The sequence below is a fragment of the Salvia splendens genome, chromosome 3, assembly GCF_004379255.2.
Source record: "Salvia splendens isolate huo1 chromosome 3, SspV2, whole genome shotgun sequence".
Classification (NCBI taxonomy): Eukaryota; Viridiplantae; Streptophyta; class Magnoliopsida; order Lamiales; family Lamiaceae; genus Salvia; species Salvia splendens.
The window spans coordinates 35,587,679-35,606,778 of record NC_056034.1 but is presented as its reverse complement, the minus strand read 5'-3'; the positions used below and the strand labels follow the sequence as shown (position 1 = coordinate 35,606,778).

The window sequence follows — 19,100 nt, the reverse complement described above, 5'->3', positions numbered from 1 at the left end:
CTGTACTACTAATAGTTGATTATTGATTTAAATAAAACAAATAAATTCACCGTGTTATTTCATCTTCTCTCTCTTCTCCAATTTAATTTAATTTAATTTAATTTAATTTAATTTAATTTAATGCAATGCGCTGAGCTGAGTCCTGAGTGGCTTGGGGCAAAATGCGTGCGATAACCAACTGTTCCTTCCTTATCCATTACCGCCACCCCTCCGCCGCCGCCTTCCTCCGCTCTCTTCGCCACCCTCTGCCCCTGGACGCTCCATCTTTGTTCAAAGTCAAAGCTCTGTCCACTTCCGCCTCCTACTCTGAACTAGATAATGCCCGAACCGGTCGATCCAGCTCTCTCGCTTCCCATCCGCCTTCTTCTGATTTCACGCAGAAAATCGACGTTAATCCGCCCAAGGGAACTCGAGATTTCCCTCCTGAAGAAATGCGGATGCGCACTTGGCTGTTTCAGAATTTCAGGGAGGTAATTTTCGAAAATTATGAAAATTGAGTTATTTGGTTATATATTATGCACTGTTTGGACGAAATTAACAACTTGGGATAACTTTACCTGAACATATTGTTATTGCGATTTCTCAATTATGCAATAGGGAAGGATTTTGAGTTATTATATTAAAGGATGTAGTCTCAAATGTGCGAGGATTGTTGAATATTTTAGGTATCACAGTTATTCGGTTTTGAAGAGGTTGATTTTCCCGTGCTCGAGTCGGAGGCACTGTTTGTGAGAAAAGCTGGGGAGGAAATCAAGGACCAGGTTTTCTCGTTTTAGTTTCATGATATGTTGATTAATATGCTGTTTTCTTTCCATGAAGTCAATCGACTCATAAGTATTTCATTTTAATGTCGAATTAAAAGGCAATAAGCTGGTGTGTGATAATGATCTTCTGTGGTGCCATCCTATCTTTAATCCAAACACACATCTCTCCCTTCATGAAGTGTCCATGTGCATTGCTATAAAGGAATTGTTCTAGTGTAGATTGACTGATTTTGAATCGTTAGTGCACCCTGATTTGTGGGCCGCTCCCCCCCCCCCCATCTCCTCACGCTCTGTATTCATACCTAATCGCCCTGGTGCGTCGACAAAAATGATTGATATCTATGAGGCGCTGCACATGACATGACAGGAGGGCTTTTTCTCCGTTTGCATTGCTATTTTTGAAGCCTGTCTAGCCCAAACACGCTACATTCCTGATCATCAACATGTAGGATTTTTCTCAGCAGATTGAAGCCTAGCATTCACTTGCAACTTAAGAATCCGAGCATCATGAGTTATGCCTCTGCAGTACAAATGGCCAAGCTGATTGTTCACTTGTTCGTGCTATGCCCTGAAGCCAATTGCACGTCTTCAAGTTCCATTGTCAAGGCTGATACTCCAGGACTGTATCAGCCTGCAACGATGCTACACTGTACTCCAAACCGCCGTCTTCTCCGGAGACCCTGCTCTCTCTCTCTCTCTCTCTATCTCTATCTTTGTCCTTCTTAAGCGCCATACTCATCTTCGCCCCCTGCTACTGTCATTCATTTAACGCCGTAACAAATGGGGAATACAAATGTCATCAGGCATCCAACACCTGTTTCCTCTGTAGCCTTAAGTACAGCCTCACTTACCGCTGTCCCTCAATTTTGCAAGTTATGGTAAGTTGTTCGGATGCCTTCACAGTTGATGACGACCTGTTTCCAGCCAGCCCGCATCACAAGATTACGTTAACGGTGAGAGTGACGTCTTGCCATGGGTGGTTCTGCGTCCACCATGAGGACAAGGCTGTTTCTGCCCCTGGAGCAGGTTATAACGATAAGCTGTGGTTTCATCCTTATCTTTAGTTGTTGGTTATTATGTTACGAGTAGGAGTCCTTTGTTTAGTAGATTTTGTTGCTTATCTTTAGATTTTTGTGTTCATCTTTATTCTTTAGTGTCTAGTATTGTAGCAGGAATAGAAGTCTTTAGGTTCAATAACCTTTGAGGTTAGAAAGGGGGAGGTTGTGTTTTTGAAGTAGCTTCTATTGGCATAGGTCAATGCCTTACAAGTGGAGTTGGCGTTATTGTTCAGATCAATTTCATTCGTCTTGCACTCATTTATTCAAGTAATTTTCGTGTGTGGTTTGTTCAAATAGTTTGTGCTCTTATTTGCGGTCATTCTTTGCCAACTTAGTGTGCATTCGGTCAGAGCCAATAACAATGTGTAACTAGACATGGGTTTATTGGCAACTTCAATCATGGAATGGGAGATGTGATTGCGGTAAGAGTCGTTCGATGATGATCTGACCTGGGGTGGTTTTAAAGTTTTTCTGAAATTAAATTTTGTTAGAAACCTGAAATGCACTATAAAGACTTAAAAATCTCAAGATGACATTTTTATGACAGAGTTCGTAATTTTTTCACCAGGTTACTTACAATATTCTTTCTTCTTGTATGGATGAAGCTTTATTGCTTTGAGGATCGGGGCAATCGTAGAGTAGCTTTAAGACCAGAACTCACTCCTTCTCTTGCGAGACTAGTGCTACAGAAAGGGTAAGTTTTTGACATCATATATCTCATCTTTCACTATATTTGGTATTTGGTAACCTAAGGACCACTGTGGTTCTTTTTCCAAAAATATTTGAATGTGCTGGAGATAGTTAATATTTTTTTGATAATTCTTGTATCCAGCCTCAAGTACATATGCCAGATTTTGATCTCCATGTTTTTTCTTTCTGTCCAGAAAATCAGTATCCCTTCCTCTAAAATGGTTTGCCATTGGACAGTGCTGGCGATATGAGCGAATGACCAGGGGACGCCGTCGTGAGCATTACCAATGGAACATGGATATTATTGGTGTACCTAATGTTACAGTAAGTTAACTAATTATCTCATAGCTTTTTTTTGGTCCACATTCCTTTGAGTAGATCCACATAAAGGCTATGTAGAACCTAGGGCCATCTAAGCGTGCAGATTATTTGCTCTGTCACTTACTACCGCTGTAAAGGAGTTATCTATTTTTCTGAAATTGCACCCTGCCTAGTCTACCAAGACTAATTTTCATCTTAGTTTTCTCAATTATATTGAATTGAGGCAGTTTTATTTTTGAACTTTAAACACGTTATCTAGTCTGGAAATATTGGGAATTGTTTGTATAGGGATTCTAATTTTCTTAGCTGTTATGGAGTCAGCATAAGAGGTTTTTTTCTGGTCATTTTCTGAACATGATTGTTGACCTTGAAGGAGGACAGTTTGTCGAGCAAACTTGGCTGTGCATGAATATTTGAATCTTCACGATCAATAATTAAAACAAGACTGATTTCAAACTATAGTAACCTGAATATGTGATGTGCAGTATCACTATCTTCTATTTTGTCGCATATCTAGGTTCTCAGTGCCATTCAATCCCAAGTCAGAGCTCTATGATTAAAAAATAGTATATCGTTTCTGATGATCCATTCACTATCAGGCTGAGGCAGAGCTGATTTCTTCCATTGTTACCTTTTTCAAACGCATTGGAATTACAGCATCAGATGTTGGGTTTAAAGTTTCAAGTCGGAAGGTATGAAGGTGGATTTTTTTCATTTAGATGTATACTTGGAGTCTAGGATATTGAAAATTAGAATTTATATGATTCTTTTTCCCCTTTCCCTTTTTGTTTTTGGTTGGGTTCGGGAGGGAGGCATTGCTATGAAGATTGATTTAATGAAACTAAATCACTTGCCATTTAGTTCAAAGTTTGTGATTCAGACTTCAAACATTAAGTGAAAACCTTTCTACCTACCAGAGTGGGGTATATCATTACCGATAGAAATTTTGTTCAGTTCCTTTTTTTTATGCTGTGATGATTTACCTTAATATATTGTTATTCTTGCTTTTTTGCAGGTTTTGCAAGAAGTGCTCCGACGCTACTCAGTACCAGATAGCTTATTTGGTAGGGTTTGTGTAACAATAGACAAGGTCAGTTTGATAATGAAATGGTCATGTGTATATGCACACACATTTAGTAATTTTACATAAACACTTTTTGCATCTTATTTCCATCCATCTTTCTCATGCTTAGTTTAATATTATATTCTCTGACCTGTCTTGTTACGCTTTTATTTGGTTGTTTTTTCATTCTAAACAGTTGGAGAAGATTCCCATTGATGACATCAAGAATGAGCTCAGGGCTGCCGAGTTATCAGAGCAGGCAGTTGAAGAGCTACTACAAATCCTTACAGCGAAATCCTTGGAAGAGTTGGAAGGTATTATGTTAGACATGATAATGTGAATTTTTGTTTTGCGTTGGCATCATAGAAATTGAGATTGACGTTTGATCATCCTATTTTAAGGCTGCTAAGAAAAGAGGAAAGGGGCTAACTTATACTCCCTCCGTCCCACTTTAGGTGTCCCGGTTTACCACTTTTGGATGTCCCACTTTAGGAGTCCCGGTTGGAATATTTCATAAATGGTAATAGGCCCCACATTTCACCAACTTTTTTCCACTCACATTTTATTATAAAACTAATATATAAAAGTAGGACTCATATTCCACTATCTTTTTTCATCAACTTTCCTTTATACTCCCTCCGTCGCAATTAAGTTGAGTCGTATTCCTTTTTGGGATGTCCCAACTAAGTTGAGTCATTTCCGTTTTTAACAAAAAACAAAATATCCAATCACTATTACTTTATTCCACCATCTACTTTACTCTCTCTTTATCTATCCTACTTTCTCTCCTACTTTTCAACACAATTTCTTAATCTCCGTGCCCAAAAGATTTGTCTCAACTTAGTTGGGACGGAGGGAGTATTTCTTAAAACCTGTGCCGAACTCAAATGAGACTCCTAAAGTAGGACGGAGGGAGTATTAAGTTAGGAGGGCTGGATATGTAGAAGCTGGGTAGACCAGTGCAATTATGGTTGATTTCTTCTGTATTTTGATATCTTGTCAAAGACTTCTGATAGTGAGTGAAGTTACAAAAAGTTATTTGTCAACTTTGGGACTGACAGACGAGATAAAACTGTTAAAACTGAGACAGTTTTATTTTCCGATGTATGTGAAGAAATTGCAATGTTAATATTTTGTTTGCTTATGCATCATTACAGAGAAACTATGCACTTCATTTGAGGCCCTTGCTGAGTTAAAGCAACTATTCTCACTTGCTCAAAAGTACGGTTATTCCGAGTGGATCCAATTTGATGCATCCATTGTCCGTGGCCTAGCCTACTACACTGGAATTGTTTTTGAGGTATGGATAGATTATAGTAAATCTGTTAAACAGATCTTTATATGTTTTAATGGCTAACTTGATTTCCACATATAGTTGGAACTTGTCAAAATAATGACACCCTCAACTTATTAAAGTCATCTAAGGCCATAAATGTTATACTATGAAGTAGAGATAATGTAATATAGCAGCTCTGGATTTAAGATCTGAAACAAGTGACTACAGGATTAAATTGAAGTGATCTGTGATCCCAGTGAAAACTATGTTAGCTTTCTTCCACATATGAATCTATCATCTGAGCCTTTTCTAAGTATCACTCTTATAGGTTAGAGGGAAGTTGCAGTCTAAACAATATACCTCATACTGGTAGGTAGGAAGCATATTTGTGAATTGTGATACTTTACCGCTGCAGGTTTTATAATAACTACCACTAACCAACCAGAGTTAAAGCATAGAGGTCAGCTTCATAATTGGTGGCTTGAACAAGTGCGGAATTTTAGTATGAACCATGGCCATCTAGTTTCTAGTCTTGTATGAATGGCACATGTTCAACACATTATTTTGTCTTAATAATATAGCCATATAATTATCCACTCACCACCCTTTCTTTCATTTGCAACCCTCTTCCTCTCCTTCACATTAATGATGCACTGAGAGCCCATCTATGATCTACTGTTAGCTTGAGTATATCGGACCTTTTGTCTTAAGTAAGCAGGATAAATGAATATTAATATCATAATTACAAGAGAATATATAATTCTTTTGCTTTCAACTGATACCATGGTTCTCTTTACAGGGATTTGATCGAGAAGGAAAGCTGAGAGCTATTTGTGGCGGTGGACGATATGACAGGCTACTGTCCACTTTTGGAGGTGAAGATGTCCCAGCTTGTGGGTTTGGATTTGGGGATGCAGTTATTATAGAAGTGAGTACAATTTATTCCATCTCCTCTTGCAGATTAGGCTTTTTGGCATCAGCATTCAACTGCCACTATACAACTCCATTCCCTTAAATCAACCTTTCTTCTACAACCATCTAAAGCATCTTTCTTGATTTTGTGATCCCCACCCAACTTCATATTTCTTACAGCTGCTAAAAGATAGGGGACTTCTTCCAGAACTTAACCCCCAGGTACAGAATGTTGTCTGCTCGTTGGGTCAGGATCTACAGGGCGCAGCTTCTCTAGTTGCTGCTAGACTCAGGGAAAAGGGCCAAACTGTCGACTTGGTTTTGGAGAACAAGCCACTTAAATGGTATGTGTATTTTTGATCCGAGTATCTGATAAATCAAAAGAAAAAAATCTTCGAATGTTTATTCCCTCATATGGTATGCACCAAAAGCTGTTAATTCAGACATCCCATGTTCTTTCAATCTTAGTTCTTGACTCTAATATGACAGGGCGTTTAAAAGGGCAGCAAGAGTGAATGCCCAGAGACTAATAATAGTGGGGAGTGCTGAGTGGGAAAAAGGCATGGTTGGTGTCAAACTTCTTTCATCTGGTGAACAGTATGAGATCAGAATTGATGAACTAGAATGACAGTTATAGGTTTTAATTCCGGAAATAGGTTTTACTTTATTACTACTCATTTTTCTTTTCTTTCTCTAATGCTAATACTTTTGGCCTTTCATTTATAGCCATTACAGTTAACCTTTTTTCACCATTACTTTCTTGATCTATTTTCAGTGTGCATAATAAACTGAAAGTCAGATATTCCAGTGTTAAAAGTACTCTCCCTCCGCGTGAGGTAGATGTCACACTTGAGTGATGGCATGATTTTAGGGGATGTTGTTTTATATATTAAGTAGAGAGAGAAAATATATGTTTATATATTACTATGTGAGAGAGAATTTTTTTACAAAAGAGAAAATGTGATATTTTTTGTAGGATAAAATAAAATGAAAAGTGTGACATCTACCTTGGAATGGATGATCCATTAATATTGGTTCATGTAAATTTGTATTCCACAGGTAGACCTCACAATAGATATATTCAGTCTGTCTGCCAATAGTTTTCTTAAGTTTCTTTTTTAGTCCATATGTAAATACATGTCTCATTTTTTTTGCTACTTTTAGTAATAGACTATGCATTTCATCCATATTTATTATAGAAATAATATATAAAAGTTAGATTTACGTCTCATTAATTTTTTTAATCAATTTTTTTTATGTTTCTTAGAACTCCAGTTGAGTTACCTTAAGATACGTATTGATGAGGGATAAAGTATTTGTTCAATTAAAGAAAGGGGTATTGATAAGAAGTAGTATTACAAACTTTGAGTAATAGTATTTCTCAAAACCTTTAAATGTGGTCGGTAGAATCATCAACGTAAAAGGTTGTGCGAATTTCCCAACCTAGTCAGAGAGAGTGTACTTTTTTTGTTTTACCTTTTTTTCATTTTCCTATGTTCTTCATCTTAACTACCAACTTGGGTAAACTTGACATAATACACCATATCACACATTTCATAAGTAGGTGTCTACTTTGTAGAGGGTATAGGTGCAATCAATATAAAAACTTATATGTATGAAGCATTTTATATTTTAAAATAATTAAAAGACATGATCCATCCTAATATTATTAAATTTATATTTTCAAACATTCAAAACTTATATGCGACGCGAGCATGTTATTTTATTAACTAATATTATTAGATTTTTTTGTTAAAGAAAGTTTAACATAATTATTTAGATTAAATATAGTACAGACAAAAAGAAAGTGAAGAGCTAAAGTATAGAGGTTATATTGGAAATAGATTTTTCTATTGGGAAAACTGCCTATAAAGTCATGAACTTTCAAAAAAGTTTGGTTTTGCCGTGAATTTTAAATGTTGTTGCACATAAAGTCATGAACTTTACCCTGTGTGCCGATTTCCCCAGTCGGGTACTCCGTCTAAGCAGTGTGATGACGTTTGTATTTATGTTGACGTGGAAGATGATTTGGATGTTGAGTGAGTGCTGACAAGACAATTTTTATTTTATTTTATAAATTCACAAAACCATTACCCCTTAGCCCTAACTCCAAATTGTCCAGATTGATTCAAACGCACCTCACCATTCAAAGAAACCTTTCTGTGTGTCTGCTCAAGTCTTCCCATCTTCAGTGACGACGGCCGTGACGGAGAACTCAGGATCCGATGGTGCGACGGGGAGGGAGGCGTATGTGAAGAAGTCGATGTGAAGAACCCTAATCTAATCAATGGCGATGGAGGGAGGCGTCTGAAATCGCGGTGGGGAGGGAGGCGTATGTGAAGAAGTCGATGTGAAGAACCCTAATCTAATCATTTTAATTTATCTGAAAACACATAAAACGACTTCGTTTTATGCATGTAAAACGATGTCGTTTTGTGTAGTGGCAACGATTTGTCATGTCACAACTCATGCGTGCCATGTAGGATTAGTTTGTTCCGGAAATTTACCATGTCACAGTCCGATAAAATTCATGACTTTGTGTGTAGCATTTAAAATTCACAGGAAAAACCAAACTTTTTTGAAAGTTTATCACTTTATAAACTGTTTGCCCTTTCCTATTCTATAAATATAATTCATTTGTCCACCTTATATTGATGCATTAGGAGATGTGGTATAAATTGTACTAGGTGATCCCTTCCAGAGTGTAGGAGAAAATTAATTATTTTGACCATTCATAATTTCATATGCTAAGAATTGGGCTTTTACCTGCTGATATTGTTTCTTCTTCTAATTAAAATGCAAGCCCAAATGCAAAACTATTTCGGCCTAATTTTAACCCATTATTTATCCAATTCATAAACTAAAGTTAATGTAGTTACCTTTCTATTTAATTTCAATTAAGTGATTTAATTAAAATTAATATATGATCTTTATGAGTTGTGATCATTGTCGAACTAATTTTAAAGACCGAACTAGAGACCAAATTAGGGTCATTAGATCTATTTTTTTTTATGTGATTCGCTGATGTGTAAATTATTTCGGTCTTCATTACAAACTCATTTTACTTCATTCTGATACGTAATACCTTGAAACTACAGTATGCTTTTACTTACTTCCGATAGGTTTTGAAATGATTCAACACATGCTTCATTCAAATTCATTGAACTGAGTTTTTACTTTATTCACTTTAAAAAAGATAATTTATTCCAATAGGTTTATTACTTCATTAAAAAACGTTATTACTTCATTGGACAAGGTTTTTATTTCATTTCAGCAAGACTTCAAATGCTTTTACACATACTTCATTCAAATAGTTTATTACATCATTCCATGTGCTTATTACACCATTCAATTAGGCTATCATTCCATTTTGTTGTCAGCAACGTGGCGGCGGTGATAGACATTGCAGAGAGAAAGAACAGTACGCTACGGCGAAACCGACTGTACGTACTGGAATGAAGTAATAATCCTATTGGAATGAAGTAAAAATCCACTGGAATGAAGTTAAATCCTCCTAATATGTTATGACTTATTTGTCCTAGGCTGAAGTAAAATAGGCTCGTGATGAAAGCGAAAATAATTTATACATTTGCGCATCTCATCCACAAAAAATAGATCTAAAAACCTTAATTTTAAATTTATACGATTCTGCAATAAAGAATGGATTTGCATATATTGAGACTCTGATATTTATAATTCCCACAAAATACTAAATATTAGAATTACTTTCTCAAATTTTTAAGATATAATAAAATGTTTTACTAGCTTATTCAAAACATTTTCTCAAATTAGAGCTCCCGAGGTAGAAAGATGCCATTCTCCTAAAAAGTAAACAGGCTCGCACGAGCCTCAGGATTCCTTCACACGTGCGAAGGTTCTATAAAACTTCAAACGCGAGTGGAAATCGCATAGCGAAAAAGGAACAGGAATATTCAGCTTCCTTCTTCGTTAGCCCGCCAACACTCCTCGGCGAATCACCGGAATATCCCATCTCCGGCCCAAGGTACGGTATTGCATGACTTTATTGCTATTGCTAGGAGGAATTTCATTTTTCTAGGAATATTTATCATAGTTCCAGTTCATGAATGGATTGCTTTATTCCACAACCTTTTTTTTTATTGTTCGGAGGCGAATTTAGATGAGTTAGATTCTCTGTTAATCGTATTTATTTTGAATGATCAGCTTAGTTATAAAATGATGATTTATGCTGCCTTTTCTGTTTCGAAAATCGGAAAATGTAACTGTGTCGCGAAGTTGCTGATATTTAGTTAAATTGAACACCTTTATTGATACCTGAAGATTGAAGTTTCTACACTAGCTCGACGAATAGTTTCTTTGATACGTTTGACGATAGTTATGTTTTTTTTTCGGTGATTTTGTAACTGTGACTAAAGAGGTACTCCCTCCGTCCATGATTATATGTCTCATATCTGACCGGCACAGATTTTAAGAAATTGTTTGAATTTATAAAGTAAAGTGGGTAGAAAAGTGAGTGGAATGGGAGACCTACTTTTATTATATTGGATTTATATAAAATGTGAGTGGATTGAGTTAGTGGAACGTAGGGTCCACTTACCAAATATAGTAAAAGTGAAATGAGACACTTATTGGCGAACGGAAAAAGAAATATGGGACATTTAATGGCGGATGGAGGGACTATATGTTATCGATGTTAAGAACCAGATCATCGAGATTTAATAGTAACCGTTATTTGAGTAAATTAAGCACAATGGTTTATTTATTAATGTATTTAGAGGTGGTGATCATAGAAAAAAAGTTAATGGCGAAGAAGTGTGATCCCGACATCCGGGATTACTCCTGTGTGAGAGTGTCATATTCTTTTGCATCTGTTTCTTTCCTTGTGGTACTATTTGTTAAGGTCTTTCTGCTTTTGTGACAGCTAAAACTATATGGTGTGAAGTGGCTGCTAGTTTTTTAAGAAGTTCTCATTTTTTTGTATTAGATGGACATTTGAAATCAGCACAAGTATATGACTTTAAAGTCTATTATTTCTTCTCTCTAGTCTCCATCCATTTGAGATAGGTGCAAGTGTTCGTGCTGGTATGCCGTACCTGGTGCGTGAGCATTTATTTATTGGCAACATTGGTGATGCTGCGGACGTTCTCCAGAAGGACTGTAATGAAATCACACATATACTGTCAGTTCTTAGTTCAGAATCCATTTCTTTCTTCTCAGAGTGGCGTAGTGGGATCTCAATTCCGAGCAAAGAAATCCGGAAGGTCTATGCTGGGGACTCAGGATCGGAGGATGTTCCACATGACATGTCAAAGTCTGCTTTATCACCAGATAAGCTGCTTTATTCACTGGAGTATGCTGGTAAGGATTTGAAGATTGTGAGGATGGCTGTACCTATAAGGGATATGGAAAGTGAAAATTTGCTGGACCATTTGGATGTGTGCTTGGATTTTATTGAAGATAGTTGGAAAGAAGGTTCAGTTCTTGTCCACTGCTTTGCAGGCGTATCAAGGAGGTGTGGAATATAATTTTGACTATGCCATGTCTCTACTTATACTAAACCTACTTAGGTGGTTGGTTGGTCTGCTCTATGGTTTTTAGACATCATAATATTAGTACTAACTTCCTTCCCTTGCTCTAATAGTTGCCTCTACATTATAATATTAGGCATGACTACAAAATTATTTTTTTGATAAAGCTAAAACTTCAGTAATTTTTTGTTCTGATGAGAATGAAATACCAAAAAGGGTGTGGCTAAAAGCTTACAAGGATCGAAAAGATAATAGAGAACTGGAAAAGGCGGGTTTGGTCAAGTGCCTGATAAATTAGTTTATATCTAAAACTTTAATGAAAAGCTGTTCGTCTTTCTCATGTAGATTGAAGAAGGTTCATTTATTTACTAACTTCCAAGTTTTTCAAGAACTCTATTAGCTATTTAATACTTAGCGATTGTTTTCCTTTCCCTCTCATGGAATGACTTCTTTATTTATATGTAGACTTGTAGTTGAACATTTATATGTCGACACACTGATTTATACAACATTTGTATTGACGGCCAGACTATGATGGGTGTTAAGGTCAGGCTTTTTAATTGAATTATGCGTGTACCCAGTGTTGGCTTATTTACATCTTCTTATTTTCATTGCAGTGCAGCAATAATTACAGCATACCTGATGAAATGTGAACAGCTACCATTAGAAGGTTTGGAGATGTCCTTTTATTGTTGTTTAAAGTGCATGCACATGCCATTTTACCAAATATATTTTTGATTTATTTGTAATTAAGCATTTTTGTACTGCTACTATCAACTTAATTTATCTACTTTTGTTTTTGTTTTATTTTGAATGTGTTAAAACTCTTTTTGGTTCTTCTTGTGATTATAAGATGCTATTGAATCCTTGAAGCAGAGCTGTGAATCAGTGGGCCCTAATGATGGTTTCTTGGAGCAGGTATTTATTTTCAAATCTATGTGTTAGTTTAATTATTAGTGCATTTTTAGGTTGTGCGTGTTACTCACCTGTCACCGTTGTCGCAGCTGAAAATGTTTGAACAAATGGGGTTTAAAGTTGATCGTGCAAGCTCCATATACAAGCGCTTTCGGTTAAAAGTATTAGGTGAATATTTTTTCCTTGAATGAATTTGTTGTACCCCTTTTCACGTTTATTGTTTTATTTCTATAATTCTGATACCGTAATTCTTGATTTGCTTAATTAAACTAAGTATGAAATGTTCTAGAAAAATATTATGTGGTGGTTGTACTCATTAGGCATGTCGAAACGGGTATCGGGTATTTCCCAACCCGACCCGATACCTGTCGGGTATCGGATACCCGTTACCCGCAAAAATCGGGATCGGGGTATCGGTATACCCGAATATTGGGTATACCTGACCGGGTATCGGTATACCCGATACCCGAATAAATACCCGATTTGAATTGTAGAGTAGAATATATCATATATTTATAGTGCACAAGTCCTCTATCATTTAATCTCATTTTTAATGTGGGACAACTTGGTTAGCCACCACCTCTAGCTACTATCTCAAATATCATTCAAATTCAAATAGTAACATATAAATTTGAATCAAGTGAATGTATAATTTGGGATGACTTGATCAAACAAACATAAATTTTTATTATTAATTTCGAATATTTGAAATGAAGTAACTATCAAAAGAGTTTACAAAAATAATTGGACTTAAGACTAAAAAATAATGTATCCAAAGGCATAAACAAACATTAAAATTGTAAGATAAAGTCAAAGAACGTTTTTCCAAAATATTTATTAAATATAATTATAAACTGAGAAATTAGATTAATATTCTACATGTAACTATATAGTTTACCAACTTAGTATCTAACTTTTATTAATTAATGTATAGAAGGTGTGTCGTCTTATTTAGTTTCTACTCCATTTCATATTTAAAATTTTGTTAAATTATTAATCATTTTTACACTTGATTCTCTTTAATTTATGTTGAGTGTCTCTTCGCATGCTGCCAATCTCAGAAAATATAAATAAAAACATGAGTTGTGTATAGATAGATATAAGATGTTAATGAGCTTATTCACAAGGTTTAAAAGTTATCCCACATCGCATAAGTACTTAATAGTAGTCCCTTAACCAAATCTATACAAATATTGGCAGATGCACACTAATTAAATTAACTACGCCTGCGGGTGCGGGTACCCGCAATTGCGGGTATCCCGATACCCGCAATGCCTTGCGGGTCGGGTATCGTGTAGTATAAAATGCGTTTTTTGGGTGCGGGTACCCGTTTCGACACCCCTACTACTCATGTAGTAGGCAGCTGATCATGATTCACAGCTAGTCCCTGACTTGGGTTTTAGAGCTTAGTGGGTCGTTCCAATTGTTATTCAAATTGATCTACTTCAAGTCTTCAACTAAGAAAGAATTATGTATTCTTTCTCATTTGTTGACAATCTTAGTATTTGTCATTCAACTTAAAAAAGTTAATTTATAAGAAGAAAAAAAGCAGTTGTTTTGCATCATAAGATTAGTTGTATGAATATCTGATGTATATTGATGTCATTCCACACATCTCTATACTCTAATGATACAAGAAGATTTGTTTAAAATTAGCTTGACAATTGCTAATCACAATAACCTAGTTCTTTTATTCTTGGAGTGCAGTAAAATGGGCAATGGTAAGGTATGTTGATAAACATATAAGATAGGAAGCCCTAACTTAACCGAAAACCATGGTCAAAGGTCAAGGGTTGACTCCCTCTTATATGCTATTCCACGCTTTCGTGTGAAACCGATGTGGGATCGTATCATATGTCCTCTATGTACTGCATGTACTGAGGTGCAGTAAATACTAATTATGTTGAATTATCTTTTCCAACACCATTTTTTCATTCATTGGTGCCTTCATGGGGTCCTTCTGAACGGAATAACAGGCGATTCCTATAATCGTGGGGAACAAATAGATGGTTCGAAGTTTGGTGCAGATCCTGGACTGCCAGCAGGAACTGTTTCCTCAAATGCTGAAGCATCACCTGGCATACAAGCCCCTCCTACTTGTGCATTCCGATGCAAAAAATGCCGTAGAGTCATTGCATTGCAGGAAAATATTTTGGATCATGTTCCAGGAGAGGGTGAATCATGCTTTGATTGGCATAAAAGAAGGGGTGGAAGTCCTTTCAGAAGACCCGGTGATGAGGGGTGTTCTTCCATCTTTGTTGAGCCTCTTCGCTGGATGAAAACAGGTAGGATGACTTAAGCTATCTCATCCATATTTATGGTAATTTGTTCAGTCTTGGACTTTCTAAAACTGCTTGTGTAATTAATTCCTTCTTGAACTATAAAATGGATCGATGAGTGTTTTTACAATTTGCCAGTGGAAGAAGGTGGTCTTGAGGGCAAGCTGACATGCGCCCACTGTGAAGCTCGACTAGGTTACTTCAACTGGTCAGGGATTCAGTGCAGTTGCGGGAGTTGGATCACACCGGCCTTTCAGCTTCATAAAAGCCGAGTGGACATCAGTACTATCTAGATCCAAACTGTGGAAGTTCCATCGACTGCGTTATATGTGCTTTGGGTTTGCCTCAAGCGGCTCTTTCCTACTTGTGTTTGAAATAATTGCGAATTTGCCGGTGTATTCTGGCATGAGTTCGATACTTCGATTGATGAAGTAAATTTTGTGTTTCCTGCTTGTGATTAATGTGCATCTTCTGCTTGCCTTAAGTTTCAAAAGAAAAGGGTTGAAACGAAGTCAATATAACTTTAATGAGATCCATTAGTTTACTTGGGAATCTACTGTACTACTACTGAGAAACAAACTGCACATAGCATAGCATCATGTTTACAGCTATTCAATTTCCTGATTCCTTCTTAGTGAGAGAAGTCTAGTTTTGAAAAATATAACAGTGATAAGAATTCTCCTGCCACCCGCAAAGTGCTTTGTAGAAACATGTTGATGCAACTGCGTGTGCCACCCTTGAATGGAATGCTTGTCCGGTTTCGAAGAACCGTAGTTTGATGATTTGCTTAATGCCCCTGAGACTCGAGGAGGATGTTGGTGGCAGCATTAATGTCGTTTCTGGCACGTACGAGGGCTTGCCTTGCTGAGTTCCTGTCGAAGCCCATTGAGACCAGTGTGGCTATGGAGTCTTCTGGTGGTTCCATCGATGTTGACAGGGTCGGAGCTGGATAGTTTCCCTGGAGCCAAAGAAACCCAATAGTATGTGTCAAATACAGCTACTAGATTGAGAGAGATTACATAATTCGAATTCAGCACATCCAAAACCTAAGCCACCTAATCAGGACTAGCCATGTATGTACCAAGGTTAAACGAGTTAGTTGTATTCATCTCCAGAGGTAATCAACCAAATTCATTTCTTGAACAAGGAAACCCGTGATAGACTTTACCTCCATCTGGCGACCAGGATAGGCCGGTGCGCTTCCTACAACATTCCGAGATGATCCAGTGGCTGGCGTACTACTTCCCATCGATGATGGCAAAGACAATCTTGAGAAGAATGAAGCAATAGCTTCAGGAAACTAAAAATTAGTAAGTACAAGCTTAGTCAGTAGAGCTCAATGGCAATTTTAGGCCATAAAAGAATCTGTATGTGAGGGTGTGAGCCAAAATGCATTGTGGAGGGAGATGAAATCATAAATTAGAGAGCACTGATCACAAGAAGATGGATACAAGAATATTCATGCGATACAGGGACCCCGCTAAAATACCACAAATCCCTGGCACCATGGATCTTTTCCAAGATGACAAAAATAGCTGCAATAAGGAAATAGGGCGCCATATTTACAGACATCAGCAGACGATGCAAAATGAAAAAAAATGCAAACAGTAGACAGGGCTATGCCTTGTGTTTAATCAAATGAGTTGAGGATAGTAATAGAAAAACACCAATACTGGTGAATTACCTGAAGACCGGCTAGATATATAAAAGTCTTGTCAGAGAATTTAAGGTTTAGCACATGAAACCGCGTTGAAACAGGAATGTCAAAATAGAAGGGTACGAACGAAGAAAATATAAGGCTGTAGGGTCCAGATGTCAGTATATTCAACGAGGGATCTGCCAGAAAAAATAAAGCCAAGTTGTTACCAGAAGGATTAACATGCATATGTGAAATGTACTTCCGACTGAAGTCTGTCCACTTCACATCTTAAGTACAGAACTATATGAGCAAGCGATTCAATTTGATATAAATAGGGAATTATTTTTTGGAAAATGCTCATTAAGGAAACAGCACATGACCAATTAATCCATGGAAGAAGGCAACTGCAGGCAGTAAACGCTACAAATCCTTATATCAATTATCCAAAAATTACTAGGAAAGCCATAAGTCATGGTATTACGAAGTTAAGAGTTTTCCAGATATGGTATTGTTCCAACCAAAATCATGTTCGTTCTAAGAACTAGGGCGTTATGTTGAAACTAAGTAAAACAGCCTTGTGACAGAAGAATGCCGGTCACGAGGTGCTGAAACACTAGGCAGTTTTAAGATGGTTTCAAATGAATAATGATACCCAAATTTGCATTTACAAGTAATTTAATGAAGTCATGAAGGTATCCCTCAACAGTGTGTCACTACTCAATGCATCATCTAAAAGGATTTGGGCTTCACTTTTCCCGTATTGAATGCACATGTTGCTTAAAATCTAATTCAATACAAGGACATATAAAAGGAGATTAAGAAAGTATTGCACCTTTAAGTAGTAGTAGCGCAAAGACTTCAAGCAGTATAGAGATGGCGATGGAGAATGTGATAAAAACCTGCAGAAAAGAATATCACAAGTTTCACAACCGCCAACCAGATAAAGTAATCAACAGAATTCAGGGTCCATTATTCACTTGATTGAAACAATTTTTCTCCTGAGTTATTTTCTGATTTCATCAACTTCATGCCACAAAAGTAAAAGAATTCATCTTAAGCCACCCAAAAAGACAAAATGCAGGGAGACTCTTCATAGGGATATGGTTATATAGTTTCCATATAAGATTGATGAATCCTTTTTATCTGACATGGCACATATTGAGATGCATGAAAAGAAAGAACTTGAGCTAGAACGAGGCTTACAGTGTATTTATTAGAACCTATCTGCCTCTCAAATACACGGAAGTAGTACAAAAGATATATTCCAAATAAAAGTTCTGGTGTAGATGAAAATCCAAAAACTGAAACTATGAGCTTCCATATTTGAAGTTTTCTGAAGATGTCCTGCCAGTATAAGAACCAAGTTAATGATGCTAATAAGTAGTGTGTAAAGTATGAGCAAAAGTAATGCAGAAATGACGAGCATGTTAGTGACACTACCACGAATGCATAAAGTTTAGTTATTTGCCAATAGGGGCTGAAACAAATAGAGCCAAGCTAAGCACACTACATCTAATTATCTTACTACATACTTTCAAGATCCTATCTAAGCTTGTCTTTTTGAGCTTTACCAGCTTCAGTAAAACTCAAACTTGAATGAGCACAAGTAGTTTAATCTTCGTAAACACATTTAATGTAATAATTGATGTTCATCTAAACACTTTCAGTATTTTGAATCACCCCCTTTCTAAATGCATTTAAGTGATACTAGGTATTCCTATAAACTCTGGAAGTCTAGCTATCACCAATTCAATGGGACATTAAAAGCAAGGTGAAAAGCTTCAAAGGTTTGCATAAAATCAAGAACACGTTTTCACTTGGGAATTGGGATGCAAAATCTTCAAGACTGCATGTAAGCCAGCCTCCCACTCCATCCAAGCAAAAAAATCCCAATTAGCAATCATTCAGCAAATTTTACAGTTCAAACTACAACTACATCAGTCAAAATATGAAGCCAGCATCGCATAAAACCCGACTACAAAATCGAAATTACACAAATAATATGAAAAACAAATGAATAGGGCAATAAAATTCAGAAAAAAAAAACTAATTCAAAGGAAAATAAGAAGAGAACCTGATATGACCAACCGAGGTTTCTAGAACGACCTTGGATCCCAAAAATGATTGTAAAAAGAGCACTGACAATCACAATCGTTCTTGTCACCGGCGCATTATCTGCCAGCAGAAAAATGTTATTGGCAAAAAGTCGATTTCCAATAGCTTAAAAAATGAAAAAAATTCAATCTTTCAAAATAAAGATAATCGGCAGATAAACGTACTAAAACCAGAAGGGCCGCCGTTCATTTTCTGGGAGAACGAACGACCACGCCAATTACTTGAATCGATGTCTTCTACGGTAGTATTGTATGTGTATTTCTTGGATTTGTCCCAGATAATTTCTCTCTCTTAAATCTTTCTGGTTTCTGCTTCTCTCTCCAGGTCGTCGAAATCTAAAATCATCTGGTTTGACAAACGGGTTCGGGCTGCTCCAATCTTTAATTGGGCTGGTAGGTAATTCCATGAGTTGTCGTCGTTATTCTTAGGATATTGACGCCTAATATTATGAAATTTTTAAAAAATTGAATTTTTCCACGAACTTTGAAATTGGTAAATAATATCATGAACTTTACCTTGAGTTTGTTATTTTCCACCAATGAAAAAATTCTGACAAATTAT

At 36.6% G+C, this 19,100-nt stretch overlaps 3 protein-coding genes across 5 annotated transcripts; 2 read left to right on the top strand and 1 right to left on the bottom strand.

Moving 5' to 3' along the window:
- The first annotated feature begins 134 nt into the window (after positions 1 to 134).
- Positions 135 to 6,836, top strand: LOC121795817 (histidine--tRNA ligase, chloroplastic/mitochondrial-like). The gene is made up of 11 exons (XM_042194437.1): positions 135 to 470; positions 666 to 761; positions 2,428 to 2,516; positions 2,707 to 2,836; positions 3,433 to 3,525; positions 3,849 to 3,923; positions 4,093 to 4,210; positions 5,054 to 5,196; positions 5,972 to 6,100; positions 6,265 to 6,428; positions 6,574 to 6,836. The coding sequence occupies exons 1-11, from the start codon at positions 162 to 164 to the stop codon at positions 6,710 to 6,712; spliced, it is 1,485 nt and encodes a 494-aa protein (XP_042050371.1). The 5' UTR covers positions 135 to 161; the 3' UTR covers positions 6,713 to 6,836.
- A 3,123-nt stretch (positions 6,837 to 9,959) lies between these two features.
- Positions 9,960 to 15,246, top strand: LOC121795815 (dual specificity protein phosphatase 12-like). Of its 2 annotated transcripts, none has more exons than XM_042194434.1 (7): positions 9,960 to 10,087; positions 11,048 to 11,575; positions 12,209 to 12,261; positions 12,445 to 12,509; positions 12,596 to 12,674; positions 14,483 to 14,791; positions 14,924 to 15,246. In XM_042194434.1, the coding sequence occupies exons 2-7, from the start codon at positions 11,148 to 11,150 to the stop codon at positions 15,076 to 15,078; spliced, it is 1,089 nt and encodes a 362-aa protein (XP_042050368.1). In that variant the 5' UTR covers positions 9,960 to 10,087; positions 11,048 to 11,147; the 3' UTR covers positions 15,079 to 15,246. The 2 variants fall into 2 exon arrangements, with proteins under 2 accessions (XP_042050368.1, XP_042050367.1); XM_042194433.1 differs by having other exon boundaries at positions 9,962 to 10,087; positions 11,108 to 11,575.
- A 40-nt stretch (positions 15,247 to 15,286) lies between these two features.
- LOC121795816 (rhomboid-like protein 20) lies at positions 15,287 to 18,899 on the bottom strand. 2 transcript variants are annotated; one of them, XM_042194435.1, is made up of 8 exons: positions 18,704 to 18,899; positions 18,499 to 18,599; positions 17,628 to 17,768; positions 17,257 to 17,323; positions 16,470 to 16,621; positions 16,237 to 16,320; positions 15,954 to 16,085; positions 15,287 to 15,743 (listed from the first exon to the last, which is right to left on the bottom strand). In XM_042194435.1, exons 1-8 carry the CDS (start codon positions 18,726 to 18,728, stop codon positions 15,573 to 15,575), a joined length of 873 nt encoding a protein of 290 aa, XP_042050369.1. In that variant the 5' UTR covers positions 18,729 to 18,899; the 3' UTR covers positions 15,287 to 15,572. The 2 variants fall into 2 exon arrangements, with proteins under 2 accessions (XP_042050369.1, XP_042050370.1); XM_042194436.1 differs by lacking the exon at positions 16,237 to 16,320 and having other exon boundaries at positions 18,704 to 18,898.
- Between the last annotated feature and the right edge of the window lie 201 nt (positions 18,900 to 19,100).